At 37.3% G+C, this 16,559-nt stretch overlaps 1 protein-coding gene across 4 annotated transcripts in view; it reads left to right on the forward strand.

Annotated features, from left to right (window-relative positions):
- The window catches only part of LOC150080186 (protein couch potato-like), a 204,246-nt gene that overhangs the window by 128,429 nt on the left and 59,258 nt on the right, over positions 1-16,559 (forward strand). For all 4 annotated transcript variants that reach the window (XM_090381800.1, XM_090381798.1, XM_090381801.1 and 1 more), the window contains exons 2-4: positions 9,671-9,748; positions 15,859-15,912; positions 16,066-16,128. In XM_090381800.1, coding sequence (XP_090237926.1) covers positions 9,671-9,748; positions 15,859-15,912; positions 16,066-16,128 — 195 coding nt within the window. The remainder of the gene's footprint in view (positions 1-9,670; positions 9,749-15,858; positions 15,913-16,065; positions 16,129-16,559) is intronic.

A 16,559-nucleotide genomic window follows, 5' to 3' on the forward strand; every position in this document is an offset into this window, starting at 1 on the left:
TGAACGCAGATATTTTTGTGTTTTGAGGAAGAAGAAGATAAATAATGGGAGAGCGTTTCAAATTTCGAAGCATTTTTATGAAGCTAAGAACCATAAATATCCAGAAGGTCAAGCGCAAATGCAAAAAATTATTCAAAGAAACACTGATACTGTATTATGATCGTTACAAAAGCATCTATAAATCTATTATCCTACTCAAGTAGTGCCGCCATCTAGCGGGCTCCATTTAAATTAGCTTAACCACGTGTTCGTTTACTCCAAGAGGAAAACACCATATCAAAATGCACAACACTCTATTGGTCAATTTGTGAAAGAAAACAGCTTCAAATACTCTTGTTAATAAAATGGTCTTGTCGCATAAATGTTTAGTATTTCGCCAAACAGCATATAACGTTACAAATAACATATAAAGACTTGAGAATATTGCTCATCTAATCTTTCATGAATGAAAACGGCTGCTTTAATCTATCAGAGTAATCCAGAGTTTTTAATATTGAAGAGAACATCCGAATCAACGTATCCTTACAACGATATTCTTGTACACAAGTGATGCATCGTACATAGTTTATTATGCAACGATAATTACCTAGAAATCCTACACCATACAGAAGGTCATTAGTAATGATGATGGAGAGTAGATGTACAAAGAGGAATGAAAATTGTCCCTACGAGAAATCAAGAGCTGGAACAATGACGTTTGAATTATTGGTTATCCTGGCAACATGCCAGCTCCAGAGAACAATATCGGCTTCCAGGAGGCTTTATATCTCAAGAAATGAATTAAGATCTACTTATATTCAAGAAAATTAATTTTTTTAACCTCCTAGGCCATTCTGTAGTCACAATTTCTCTTTAAAAGCTTGCAATAATTATAATCCATTGAGAAATTTCTAAAACATCCAATGCGTGTAATGCAGCAAAGCATCCTCTAAAGGGGCAACAAATGTATCCATCACGTTACAAATAAAAATTCCTATTAATGAATTAAATATAAATTACAAATAAAAAATCGCGAAAAATGTATAAAATTCCAATATATTATTATATATCTAATGGAATAAATTGCATGTTTTTCATGTCTATAAAGATGACTTATGGTTTATTAGAAACCTTGTAGATAATAACAACCAGGAAGTTCCTAGCAGTTCTAAGCAATTCTACCAATTCAGAGACGAAACTACGTTTTTTTTCTCTTTTTTTTTTACCGTAGGGCGGAGTGCTGAACGTCGATATTACAGACACTTTCATAAGAAAGCTTATTTCAGTGCCTGCAGCTACCGTGATGAAGTTTCCTTTGTGAGGTAAAAGACATAATCTCGAATATGCCTGCTTTTAGAGATGAGGATTCTTAGAACACGACGAATATCAGGAACGTAAAAGAATCCGTTTTCTTTTCGTCGCAGCCGGTATATATCGTCTTTATGGATATTTCATGTAGTCAGCGCAGTATAAGCAGAATTCACAAACAACGAAAAAAGTTAATGCAATTGTAGGAAACTAGCAGTTGCGAATTTAGTTTCTGAAAATATATTTTTAAGATAATCTGTCTATTACACACGCTGTAATTAACCAATGAACTTCGTTCCAATATAGATTTCATTAGCGAACCGTCTAGTTGCTGCTATCGCTGAGCGGTCACAAATGTGAAAGGATATTGAGCTTTAGTGTGAGGAGCTCATTAGCATCTGGTGCTGCTAATATAAATAACATCAAAGATTATGTTAACAGTCAGGTGATCTCGAGTCCGTTCATCTTCAACGCTGTATACACACAAGATACTTCACGCTCTACTGAAGCATAGTGCAATCACTATTAACGTGTTCTATTACGAGACACCCCCGAGAGTTGGTTCGTAGTGAATATTTAGTATTCATTCCTTTGTACTTAAGAGTATTTCATTAAACTTAGACGTCTAGACTTATTTTCATAACTTCTCATTCCTGATCATGACTAGCGTATGCTAGATTAGTTGGGTGAATCCTAAGGGTTTTAAATTCGAAGGCTCGTTTGACTTGCAAAATCGGAGAAGGTGCATCTCTTTAATCATATTTTTTTATTCGAAGTTAAAATTGTCTTATCCTGTTTATTTGTCCTTCGCAATGGGACTTTAATGTCCCTTAATATTATCCAATTAATCTGCTAACTTTAATCTATCTTATTTATACCTAATTATACGTCGCTGTCACTGCATACATAATTAAACAAATGCATTTATTCCACGATTTAGAAGTAAAGTTAGATGCAGGGTATGTATCTCTACTGTACAGATTTTATTTATCTCCTTTAGGTCAAAATTCTCTTAATTAGTTGATATATATTTAAAGACGAGAAGGTTAAAATCTATAACTGTTCCTATCAATATTGTAGTAGCTACCATCTGATTCGATAATAAATGGACTAAATTGATATCCCAGTATCGCTTCAATACCAGATTCGGTCAAGCAGAGGCATGTCCATTAATCAAATAGTCCAATAACAGGGGAAGTGTAAAGGTAGTCTAATCGAATATCTTTAGATGATAAAATCTAAAAATAGCAAAAATATACTGTCGCTATCTGCAAGTCAAATTTATCACTGATGTTTACTCCATCCATAAACATATTTCTATTGGCCGATATCGTGTCTATTGAAGTAAATCATAACTGTTGGTTTTATAGACGTGGTTATTGATTATTTCCTTTGAGACGAGCTTTCATAAGATCATACGTGTGATATTACTTGCAATTAATGATAAACATGTACGTTATGGGAATATAAACAAGAGTAAATGATGCCAAGCATGAGACGTATAGGAAAAGCAAATATCATGTAATACACCGATGCTGTATATAACAGGTAACGAGTTCTTGGCAATATAATGAAATATTTTAGTTTTGATCACCTGGGGGAAATCAGAAGAAACTGTTTTTGCTTGATGTTGGCAATAGGCCAAGTCTCCGTTGAAATTCTTTCTCAATAAAATGATGAATTTATTGAATACTTGTGTGATGGTTTTTTTTTTTGCATCGTAGAAATAATTTCTGTCGTTCGCTGGAATTAATCAAATAGATCCCTTATTAAGGCCTTCTGGAATAGGAACTAGAGAGACTTTTTCTCAAATATTAATGTCAAATAAATTGTTCAATCCTGGTAAAATCATTACTCTCTTAATAAACTAACACTGTTGACTGCGCAGATATCAGTTAGTTTTTCGGCACATATTTCAATCAGATTGTTAATTATCTTTAATAATTTTATGCTTTTTTTTAACAAACGATATTAATTAAATTTATTAGTAATGTAGCACATAAAGATTGATATTAGCCGGTATTGACTCAAGTACAGTAATATTAGGCACCCCATTTCTCAGATTACCTCTTTCTGTTTGACTAATGGTCCTAAATCGAATTTGGTCACAAGATACTTTTGCATGTGCAGATATGCATCGGCTATATTTACTGTTGCCCTTCTTTTATAACAAGGGACAATAACGAAAGATACTTGTGTTCGTCACCATAGCGAATAACCTACTTAAGGAATGCGAAAAAAGGAAAACTTCAACGGAGAAAATAGGATTACAGATATACGTTGTAAAATATTGCGAAGAAATATAGCTTTTTGGCAAGGTGAATGCAGAAGCATGAAACATGCCTGATCCTTTTAGCAGCGTGACTACCCGTCCTCACGGTTTCTATCTGCGTTCTCCCGTCTCCATGGCGACATTCGGAGCTTACACTCAAACATTTCGTTGAATGGTTAATAATATTATTAAGCAAATGGATCATAGATATCTGCTTCACTGACCAACAGGAATATCATGGAACCCGGCTTCGCCACAGCTGCGTGTCATGAGGGTTGCTATGGACACTGAACTGTTGTTCAGATAAATCTGCTTAAGATCCTTCCAAGTTAAGAGAAAAGCGCATCTACTTGAATACATACACGTAAACTTAAACATGTCACCTGGCAAGAAGAGTATTGATATTTGTATTTCTTTTTAAATATCATGATGTTAGAAGTTTAAAAATTATTTATTCTATATTTAGACTAGAATATACAGAACAAATTGGATTGCGGAAAAACTGAATAACACAGTGCCTTTATTCTGAGTAGAGGAACGGAGGTTTAGATTGTTTTTTTTTCTTTGCTCAGGCTCATTACTAAATAATAAACCCTTCTTCCCTTAGTACGCTGTCTTATCAAAGAACCGGGATGAAAACAAGAAAATCCATCGAAACGAATTAAAATACCGAATCAACCCAATGGCTGAATGATAAATTGGACACGATAGTTCAACACCGGACTATACTTGTCATTAAACAGAGTAATGCGCACGATGAAACATAGTTCACCAACTGTTAAGAAATATGCTCTTAATTCCAGTTTACTCAGCTCATTGTACACTGTTACTCTAATGCCCTTTCGCTGTAAACACCGACGCTCGAGGTTTACGGCCTAATTTATTTGTGGAAGCAGGTTGCTACTGCTGCTGCTGCAGCAGCAGCTCTATGAGACTAGGATTGTCACCAATGCTAGATCCTATTTACAGGGACCGAATCGTAATTAACAAATTAATTTTAATTCTGTTTTCCTCTGGTCTACTCCCGATTAGGGACTATCTTCGGGAGACTTCACGGTGGCACTTATCAATTTCCGAAATTCCTGGGTAACGTATGAGGCTATCGCTCGGTACAGACGCGATTGCACGCAGGGTGAAAAGGAGAGCGATAAACAAGGACTTCGTGCCAAGCGAACGAGGAACGATTTCAGAATTGGTTAATGAATCGTACAGCGGGAGTTTGGCGTAATAGTAATTCTCCCAGAGTCCGCTGACTATTATTCCACAGGGGCTTTTCGTTGCCCAGAGCGACAGCGCTAGCTTATTCAAAACGGCTCTGGATGCTGGCGACAATCTCGAACCCAGAAAATCTTCAGTAAATCCCTACGTCGGTAACGAATGCTTCTGTGGAACCACGTGGGTTTGGACCAAAACACTTCGCTCGTAGACCTACACACGCGCGTTCACACATAGGGAGAAGACAAGAATACGAACTCTTGCCTAGCCGTTTCTGTGCGCCTGAGATTAAGGAGAGCGAAAAGGAACGATTTAAAGGCTGAGTGGCGACAAACTTTAGTCCCCACTGCGAAAAGCGATTGTGACGTGGCATTCCCTAAGCGATGGAGGATTGAGCGAGTGCACACTGGCGTCATTTTGTGGCTACGGACCAACAGTCCTCAGTACACAGGACACATCTGCCTGGAAGCAGCTCACTCAAGAAATAAAAAATGAGGACGTTATTTGAATTTGTTTCTTCATCAATTTTTGTCGAAGACAGTTTCTTTCACATTGGGTACTGAGGAATAAAACAACCGGAAAGTCATCAGAGTAATAATGAAATGCTTTTTGTGGTTTACCATGGTTTGATGATAAGTAAATGTCAATAATGAAGAACTATCTTTCATGTGTACTAAGATTCATTTCATTGGAAAATGTTCGCCACTTTCTTCTAACCCTCAACTGCCATTTTTTCAAACAGTCTACTCAGTGTATTCAGCTGCAGTGTTAAAAATTTAATCTCTTCTTCCTCAATGAACGGTATAGTGGGTTCGTTATTTGTCACTTTTTTCGAGAAGTCTGGATTTCAATCCCATCTCAAACTGAAGGAACTTTATATGCTTCTTTTAGTCCACACGACATGTAAATCGACTCGTGAACACTCACATACATATCTCATGGGAAATACAAATAACTATCGTTGTTTTTGTTGTAGTTGGGTTTTAGGAGCATTAGCGACTAAGCAAGATGAGTCCCTCAACAATCCATGTTGGAGCCATTTCTGTTTCTTATCTGCCTTAATGACATTCATTAAGAAATGTAAGAAGTTGTCAAAATTTGCTGATAATTTAAAGATAGGAAGGGTAGCTAACGATCAGAACTAACCAGCTATTTTATCTCAAGTTGATCTCGATCGGTTGCACAAATGGTCTGAAAAGTGGCACTTGAACTTTAATGCTTCTAAATGTAAGGTTTTGCAATGAGAATAGAAATGTAGGAGTTACTTACAAGCTAAAAAAAGCTGCTTCTTTGAATAATACTAAATAAAATTTATTTATATATTTAAAACTTTAAGTTGAATAAAGTTCTCTTGAAAAATCGTTCGGCATGTGTTATCTCGGTAACGCATACCACAGCATTTTCAAAATGGCGAACTGAAAGTGTTTGATAAAAATAGCTCGAACCTCTAGATGCACATTTTTTTTTAACCTTTCTAATGATTTGTTTCATTAATGAATACTGTACCAGACAGAAGAAGAATCCATAATAATAGGTGAACGTCAACGTACCGCAGAGATAAGAATGATAAGGGTGCACGAATCATCCACCATCTATCAATATTTTTCGATTTCATTCAGTGTCTTCTGATAAGCTCTAATAACCTGAAACAGCAATCAAAGTGGCATTCGGAAACGGATTGGATTACTTTGTTTCGGAAACAAACTTGATTATTTTGTTTCGGAAAGAGACTGGATTACATTTCTGATCATTATTTATATTGGTGAGAACTTTTCAAGTTTATTCCACGTAGATGTGAAATCTACGTTGGTTCTTAAACTGCTACACAAAGCTATTGAGGGCGAAATAAGGTGCCCCATCCCCTTATTACTAGAGCAAATTGCTTCCTTTCTTAATGAAAAACGAATTCGTCGCTTCTTCAGAAGCTTAGAGCATTGGAATAAAACGGCGTAGCTAATTGAAGTCTAAAGAATATAATTCAGATTTAATACCGAATTTAGCAAACACATTAGGACACCAACGAATATAAAGACAAGATCTACGATCTGTTTGTTAAATATTTCGCCAGTCTTCATACCAAAGGCACAATGGGGCATTCTGAGACTAAAGCTTTTAGAAACCAAATCTATTCGTTCCCTGTTGTTGACTTCAGACCCTGCTGACACACGCAGCTTTGTGGCAGGGAACAATGCCGTGCTGAAGCAGATATGAATCTTCGTGGTAGAATTAGTTCTGGACGTGCAGCGTTGACCAGAGTCGTAACCCCCAGAGTGCGCAGTGGGCACGACACGCTCCTGCTGAAAACATTCGTCGAGCTGTTTTCATACCCTTCCGGTGCAGTGTAGTCCCTGCTGACAATATATGCACACTGGCTGCCTCTCTTGTTAACCTTCCCGGTAATCAAGTGCAACTTTGGGTCAGCAACACGCGTGCCTGTTGAACTTCATGCCGCATGCGCTACCGGCTGGGTTATAGTTTGTCTGTTATTTGCCCAACTCTTTGTCACTTGAGTATAATGTTCAGCGTAGCGACCTTATAAAGGCGAAAATCCTCCTAATCTGTTTGTACTGCCAGTTTTGCGATTCATCCAATGTGTCCATGTTTAAAATCACTGGTCCCGTTCCACGTCGCAATATGACTACAAAGGGCGAAGTTAACCGCGCACAATTCTTTTGTGCCATTACCTGGACAATGTTCAACGATGCTATTGACTGCTCTGCAAAACTGGAACGATATCTCGAATACTTTAACTAATATAATCTATGACCAAACATGATGAAAATTTTATTTATTTTTAACATATAATATATAATAAATTTATTCATTTTTACAGCATATACGCACATTTTTCGCAGATTTAAGTGATTCTATATCTAATTACAAATTAAGCAAAACCCATTTTATTGTTAATTTTATAAATAATACGAGCTTAATTATTTCTGTTGGTGAAGATTTTTAAAGCTTATTCCTTAATGTGAGAAGCTCTACGTTGGAGCTTAGATGACTACACAAAATTATTAAAGATTGAAGTAACTAGCCCTTTCTTATTTGGGCAAAGGCCCCTTCTTATCAGAACAAACTGTCTCCCCAATTATAGTAATTTTTTTATCAATCGAACAAATTATTTCCACTACCAGTTTTTCAACAGAATCATAGCAGGCATAAACGAATCGGAATTAGATTGGTCCTTGAGTAATACACACAATGCCATTGTTAAAGGAAGAAAATTTTATTCCAAAAAGGTTAGTACATTCCTTCAATATAATTTCCCCTTGTTTATCAATCACTGTTTACCACCGATGTGGAGGCTTTTGAAATCCGTCTAACAAGCCTTTGGTACAGCTGTTGTATCTTTCGGGTAAGAGGGTTTTGTAAGACAAAACCCGATTTAGTATTAGTATTAATAGTGGCAAATGATTAAAGAAAGCATGCTTATGAAGCATCAGCCAAAAAATATATATTTAACCTATCCATCCACTCCAACAGTTTGTTTAGTATTTCCTTGAATTTATTCAAGCAATCCACTTCCGCAACATCAGACGGAAGTTTATTCCAACAATCAACCGCCTGTTGGCTAAAGGCAAACTTTCGCACATCTATTCTGTAACCATCCTTCCTCAATTTGAATTTATGACCCCTCATATGCATAGTCTGAGCAAGAGAAAGAATCCAATCAGCATTGAGTTTGCTCAGGCCATTCAAAGCCTTAAACACCTGAATCAGATCACCTCGCAGTTACCTAGTCTCCAGACGTTGTAATTTGCAGAACCGAAGCCATTTTTTTTGGCAAGAGCCCCCCCCCCCCTTGTTCCTCTCACCAATCTCGTTGCCCTTCTCTGTATCGTTTCAGCAGTTCTACATCCTTCCTAAAATGAGACTTCCACACCTGTATGCAGTACTAAAGAAGTTGCCTGACCATTGCCCTATACAATGGGATAATGAACTCCTGAGTATACACGGAATGGTTCTTTCAACTTTGAAAAGAAGTCAAAGTTTGGCGGATTAATTGTCCGGACTTTTGGCTCTAATGTCACATGAAAGGTGTGGTGGAAGATAAAATTTCTAGTGTTTGTCTTTAAAAGAAGTCATTGTCGAACTATTTTTGGTCTTGCTTCCACAGTACCTCTGTAAATATTCAGTAGTCCAAAATTGTGGGAAGAGTGACGGTTGAGGTGACATCGGTTGAATTTACTGGTTTTCTTGATCTCATGCGATTCAAAATACTTCTTTTCTTGCTACTGCCCCATCTAGACTATTTTCGATTTATCGAATTGACTTATTCTGAACGCAGTCCGGTTTTTCCTATTTCATTTTTGGATTTCGACAAAGAACATTGCATCCATGTGTTATTTGACTCGACGTTTCAGAGTCGTATTTTTTAAAATTCTTTGGCACAAAAACTAGATATGATAGAAACAGGAAACTGGCACCACCCTCTTCGGCAAGAATCAACGCTCCAACTAATGCCAGCGGCTCCCAAGCAAAGCAATTACCTAGTCGGCTGCGTTAGCATCCTTAAAACAAAGTAGACGATATATTTTTTGAATATTTATTCCTGCTCCCTATTTTATTCTTAATTTTGTGTTGTTCTTTTGCTAAGACGATTGTTTATCTTCCATTTCAGAATATTTCCAATGAAAGAAATGTTAATACAGTGTCTAGGATTATTTACGCGCTTTTATGAAGAATTAATTAAGAAACACATTATATTTTATCATGACTTCCAATTAATTAAATCTTTTCCTTTACACAAAGAAATCGAAAATAATCAGAAATTCTTATAAATTCTCATTTCGAAGTGATATGCATTGGAATTTTTGTTTGGTACCTGCTAATCCTACATTCATATTTTAGTGAATGTTTCTTAATTTAATTTTTTTTTTCCTGTATTGTCAGGTTAGGACGTTATTCGTAAGTGGACTCCCAATGGACGCCAAGCCTCGAGAATTATACCTCCTCTTTCGCGCGTACAAGGTGAGCCAAATTTAAAAATTAACATAAATTAATTAAAGAAATTTAAATTTAGAAAAAATATTAGAAACACAGAGAGAGAGAGAGAGAGAGAGAGCGAGAGAGAGAGAGAGAGAGAGAGAGAGAGAGAGAGAGAGATGCAGGAACTTTCACTTCTTAGAATTTAGACATCGCAGATTAAATTTTAAATCGCAAGATTGTTTTGAATGAAACTGTATATCACTCACACTGAGCAAATGATTATATTAAGTATACAGTTTTTCCTTAGAAGAGTCTAACCTCTCTAATTCTTCGTTAAAAAGAATGTGTGGTATTACTACATTCTTCTCTTTTAAGGAAAAATAATTAGGGATTAATTCATTATATATGGAAGAATACATAGAAAATAAACTGGTGACGTATACCTCTGCATACTGTAGCCAACTCATTCAACTGTGAATTAATCTACGCTGCATTACAACCGCTGTATTTATCTACGAAGGTTGTCCAAAATATGTTGTTATAATTTTAATTGGTTGGTTATAATCAAAGTAATCTGCGCCCTCCAGTTCAGCTCGATCCCAAACGTGCTGGAGGGTATGATACTATCTGTAGCTTTAATCTGTTGAGCAGTGGCAAGGGTACGGCAGCTGAATGCTTCCAGAAAACCTGGGAAATATTCCTTTGTATTCTGCTCCTTTTTACTTAAATCTTTATTGAAGGGCACTGATCTTGCTGTATAAAGATTCAAGTATTCTTCGCAGACTTAAGGAAGCAAATATTCCATTAAATTTATACAAATGCATCCAAAACTACTAAACAAATAGGAAAATTACAATCTCCTCAACGTACCGAAGAATCACCAGGTCTATCTACAGAGGTTACCCCCAGGGTTCAGTCCTTGGTCCTTTTCTGTGGAACATTGTTTTGGATGAGCTCTTTGGACTGGACCTAGGTCCTGTAGCTATACAAGCCTTTGCTAATGATGTCACCATCTCCATTGAAGCTGACAGCAGATCTTCTCTGGAAGCCAGAGGAAACCAGGTACTTCAAATCCTTCAGAACTGGGCAGCCCTACACAAGCTAAGACTTTCACCCCAAAAGACACAATCCATTATCCTGAAGGGATCACTGTAACCTACTAAAAACTCCACTATCAAACTTCAAGGCCAAACCATCAAGCTAATTTCTACGTTAAAACTACTGGGAATAGTACTTGACCCTAAGCTCATATTCTCTCCGCATCTTGCACACTTCCATGCGAAAGTGAGAAACTACACTGCTCTCATTGCACGGGTGAGTCGTCGTGATTGGGGATTGAACCGACGCACCCTTAAGGTTCTGTACAAGCCAATCTTCCTTCCCTTCATAACGTATGGATCTTGGGTCTGGTTTCGCAGGGACTCTTTACAACAACAAACGTAAACTGGGAACCATCGAACGCACCATCCTTGTTACTATTACAAGGGCATGCTGCACAGTTAACAAGCCAGCCCTTCAGGTTCTTGCGGGCGTCCTTCCGCTTGACTGGAGGTTATTCGAAGGGGCCTCCACTACTGTCTATCCAGGGGCATATCAGAAACTATCCTTGGACACTCCATCAATAACCTGAATGAAATTAGGCAGGAAAAGAAACAAATTGCCATCCTACTACTTTAGACTTGGCAGGACAGATGGACTGCTACCGACAAAGGCCCAATCACCAAGAAATTTATACCTTATGTGAATGCCGTATTTCCCAAGTCTCCAAATTGGTTCTCTCCTGGTTTTTATACCACCTACCTCATAACCGGACACGGATCAATAAACCGCAAACTAACATCCATGGGAATCATTGACGACCCCTACTGTGCATGTGGTGAAATAGAAGACTGGAACCATCTAGTATATACCTGTCGACACTATGAGGACCTCCGCAGCATCCTGTTTACTCGTATACAAGATAACTCTCAAGGAAATGAACACTTATTCATCACAGAAGAAAACTAGTACTATGACTTTACCAAGTTTGCACAAGCCCTCTTCACAAGAAGGAGCACCCTATTGCTAACACAAAATAGGAACAACCTAAATATCTGATCCTTACCTAACTGGCCAACCGATCTTAACCTGGATAGGATCAACCGGGGTACGGGCCATTTGATTCCTCAGTGGCAACTTACGCGCAGCTGTCTTGCTGTGTCTTATTTATTCTCCTTCCCGGGTTCCCCTTTTACCTGATGGCGCTTATTGCTCCATTGATAACCTGGAGGATGCCTTCGCCTACATCTTCCATATTTCTAGCTATATCCTCCTTTCTTGAGTACACTCTGTACTTCCCCTACTCTACTTTTTTTTTTTTTTTTTTTTGTCTCCATCCAGGAAGCTCTGGCAACTCTGGCGGAGACAAGCCAGAGAATAATGGACAGCCTGGCTACCTCCTAGTGGTGTGTGCGGGCAACGTGGAGTCTCACCAGGGGCCCTGCGGCCAAATTCCAGAACATACAACAGAACCTAATGCAATATGTCATATAAAACACACAGCACTTTTCTGGCATTTACAGTAGTATTGTCTTCCTTCACAGCGAACATATGGCGCAGATGTGGGAAACCACAGGTGACGCCTGACCCTAATACTATGCACACTATGCATAAAGATTCAGGAAAACTAACTTTACCATTCGCCTATACTTATGCAACTGCTGTACAACGGACCTGTGTCCTTTTATACGTATACTATATCTTATACGTGACTCCTGGAACGTGATTCACAGTTACATGTACATAGGTACTTCAGAAAGGGAGGCATGCTGAAGAAGCGAAGACGCAAGGCCCCGAACAAAAATAGGCCCCAAAATATTTGTTAAATAGTTATGGTTTATAACAGAGCTATGATAATCAATACGTTCTACGTTGATATCAATATTCGTAGAAGAATAAGAGAAATTTACTTCAATATGATACGTAGAACACTTCTGTATGATACTCTCCAAAAATTAAAACGAATAAAAGATTAACGCAAAATGATTAGAGTAAAAAATCAGTTGAAAGTAATTCAAAAATTAATTAAAAATTCAAAAAACAATTTAAAAAATTTAACGTACATTTTGAAAAACGATTTGCTTTTCGGCCGTATGTCGTGATCACAGGAATGAAAATTAAGGAATATGTGAGTTTGAATCTTAAATAGAGAGATAATTTGTCCTCGCGCATGCGCGTAAAAGGTCGCGATTATATGTCTTCGCGCATGCGCGTAAAAGATCACGAATCAGAGATTAAATATGGACGGCGAACGTTAATAGAATTCTCATGTAATTTAATTTCGACGGTTTCTGCAATTAACAGTCTCGTATAACTACGTTAGACACTAAGTACTGTATTTTTGTATATTTAAATAAAAATGTACGGTTTTCGTTAACAGCTTGTATAGCTAATTCTGACGCTGCTAAACGAGAAGCACGAACTGAGGACGCGTGCTGTTTTACTCGAACATTCGGCGGAAATCGTATCGATCCTTGGTAAGACGAGTTGCAATCACTGCAAGAAATGTTGTATACCAAACCATTTATTTGTGTCGCAAAAGAGGAAAGGACTGAGCGATTGTTCAGTATAGCGTGTAATTTCCGTATTTATCTGTCCACAGTCTTAAATTCGGTATCTTTAAAGAATATGTCAAGCTGTTTGCGCCACTGTCGACGTATGAGATGGAAATAAAGTATTTTTTGATGTTACTATTGTAGGTTGGTGTAGTTTTTTGTATCCCATCCTTACCTTGTACCCTAATTCGATTTATTGTAGCAAGGCAGGTAACCCTGTTTAAGAACCTGCTAGTTAATATTTGTATTTCTGAGTCTAAAGCAGATTCCGTCGTTGAATATTTATAGGCATTGAGAAACTGTTTAAAGGTAATAGGCCTTTTGTAGGTGAACAGGTGATAACTTTTATAATATAGAAGCATACCTGTGTTTGTTGGTTTACGATAGATGTTAAATTGAATTTTATTCGCGTCCTGAGTGAGCGTGAACTTTGGAAAAATTTATGATTTAGTATCCGTGTTTTCTCTTTCCAATGTAAAATTGAGTCTAGGATGAATATTATTAAACGAATGTAAAAAGTCTTGGATAGCGCTACTATCAGTAATATTTTGATACTATCTGGAAATTAACGTTTTAATTTCCAGAGAGTATCAAAAAAAAATATAAAATATAATTTCTGGAGAAATAACAAAGGTAAGAAACCAACCATGCATGTATTCCCGAGGATATCACTGTACAGTCCTGTGTTATATGGCAATGTTACCACAACTTTTTGGAACAGCCCTCATATATGCTATTATATCTTTATTACTATTATATGCTATTTATGAAATTGGGGAAGGAATGACAGAAAAATCAGGACTCGACCAGTGCGAATAAATGAGGCGCTTGCTGCCACGATTTGGTAATTGGTAATGTTATTTATTCCTACCATCTACATATATCAGAAATGAGGAAGACTCTTCGTTTCCGATGGTTCAGAGAATAGTAGTAAGTAAGCAACAAACGGGTTGTCATCTGGTTAATCAAGTACTACCCTGACCTGCTTTGTCAGGGAAAATTTTAATTGTTACAGTTACTGAGCGGACAGGATTATTCAGAGAAAGCTCCATTTATCGACTCCTGTCCACACCTTTCTCGTAATTATGAGATTCATTAATTCATCACAACTAATACTCAAATGGAGAGCTTGTTTGAGACTTCGGTTCAACCGCAGAACACATTTGTTTTATGTTTGTATATCCTTGGCCAAGATTTATTTTAATTTATGACTCTTTGCACGAAATCTGGTAAACTTGGTGTTTTACCACCCAGGGCTGGGTGATCAACAAGCAACACATCGCCCAACCCCCAGGAAGAGTGGACAGGTCCTCTGATGAATAAAGTAACGGAGAGTTCAATCGGGCCCCTACCTAATCAATTTACACCAGCTGAAAACTCCAGTGGAGGTTCCCCTGTCAGCGACCACCGGGATTCCATTCTGCACGAATTCGAACACGAAAACATTCTGATGTCTGATCTTTAAAGAGTTCTCTTATGGGTCTCCTCCTCTTTATCTTTCGCTGTCTAAAGAATGGAACCCCCCCGGTGGTCGTTGACAATTAATGCACCCAAGTCGGTTGACACTAAAATGACGCTTGCAATTAACACACTTAATAAAAAAGTTCATATAAACATGCATCCGATGCGAAACGCTTCAGTAATCATGGCCGTTTGAATTTTAGAATATTACGATGAAGTTTCCAGTGGTAAAAAATAATAAAAAATTGTATATCATGTAGATTACAAAATACACTGCCACTTTGGTATAAATAATCTGCACTAACAGAGGTTCAAGCAGCAGCAGCTTTTTCAAGAAACTGACTCATATGATATGACCTTTACAAATCCTTGGAAAGCTTCCTGTGAGGAAGCTTGTTATGAAACCACGTTTGCTATCTTCCCTCCCGGCTGTGCAGTGGAGAGCGATACTACTCTCTCTCTCTCACTGGGCGGAAAAGGCCTATGTTCGATTCTATCATCGGCGGAAGTACTTTACGTGGGAATGAGAGGACCTTTTATTGGCTTTTAGTATCCCAACCCGTGTTAATACTGGGTTGGGCGACTATTGATCTTAATGGTCTCATAAATACGTTGTGTAATATTGCATTCATCCTTTCTGAAAGTCTACTACTCATCTTAAGCTCTACGTGCTGATAACTTTTATAGCTCTGCTTATAAAAAATAATTTGCATATTTCCACGATGTACTGTCCTCCAATTAGAGGGGCGTCCATTACATTTGGTAGGGCACAATACGTTGGCTGATTTAACTGCTTCTTGAGATCTGAATACAATATGATTTGTTGCTGCATCAAAGAATAAAATCTCATCTCTCTTCTGATGGCAGCGAAGTCGATGGCTGAAGGCCATGTTTTTCTGTCCATTTGTCTACGCATATTGAAGACTCTCCATGTTCCACTTTCTAAAGTAACATGGAGTATATTTTCTACGTGTAATTAGAATATTTGTTTTGATTAAGTTCGTGATATGAAATAATAAATAAGAGAAAAGATTTTCAAAACCAAGTTAAGCGCTTAAGATAAATGATTGATTGTATTATTACTGTGTCTGCTTACAGGGTTACGAAGGGTCTTTACTTAAAGTAACAAGTAAAAACGGAAAGACATCGTCGGTAAGTATATTTATTTGTTTTTAAGAGATTAGTTATCACCAAAAGTTCTTAGAACTTGAAGTTATCCACTATAACTTTAACGATATTAGAAAAGAATAAATTAAATCACATAACCAAATATATTAAATTAATTACTGCTTTATTTTTTTACAGCCGGTGGGTTTTGTTACGTTTTCTACCCGTGCTGGTGCAGAGGCTGCCAAGCAAGACCTACAAGTAAGAAATCATTTTATACTCTTTCCTTCTTTAAAACATTTGTGCTTCTTACAGCGAATATGTTTAGTGTTTTACCTTCCAGTGCTTCGTCATGCAGTTGTAATTAGCACACCAAAGTATCAGTAGTTATTAACCCAGTGACCTACCCCTATCGCGCAAGAAATGATAAAATCTGACAATCGTTTTCCAGATTTGCTGTTGATTGATTGAGTTGTGGTAATTCTAGACAAAGATATTATTCTCCTCTCTCTCTCTCTCTTTCTCCTGTTACACGCAGTACAGTTATATGTCAATATTTACTATATATTTGAAAGGGATAGTCTGATATCAGAAACACAATGATTTTTACAGAGAAAAATAGTACAAATGGATAAATGAATAGAAAAATAGCTAGCCAAATGAGCAGATAGCAAAATAGTGACTGACACACA

The sequence above is a fragment of the Mastigoproctus giganteus genome, chromosome 9 (genome assembly GCF_048544385.1).
Source record: "Mastigoproctus giganteus isolate SK-2022 chromosome 9, ASM4854438v1, whole genome shotgun sequence".
Taxonomy (NCBI): Eukaryota; Metazoa; Arthropoda; class Arachnida; order Uropygi; family Thelyphonidae; genus Mastigoproctus; species Mastigoproctus giganteus.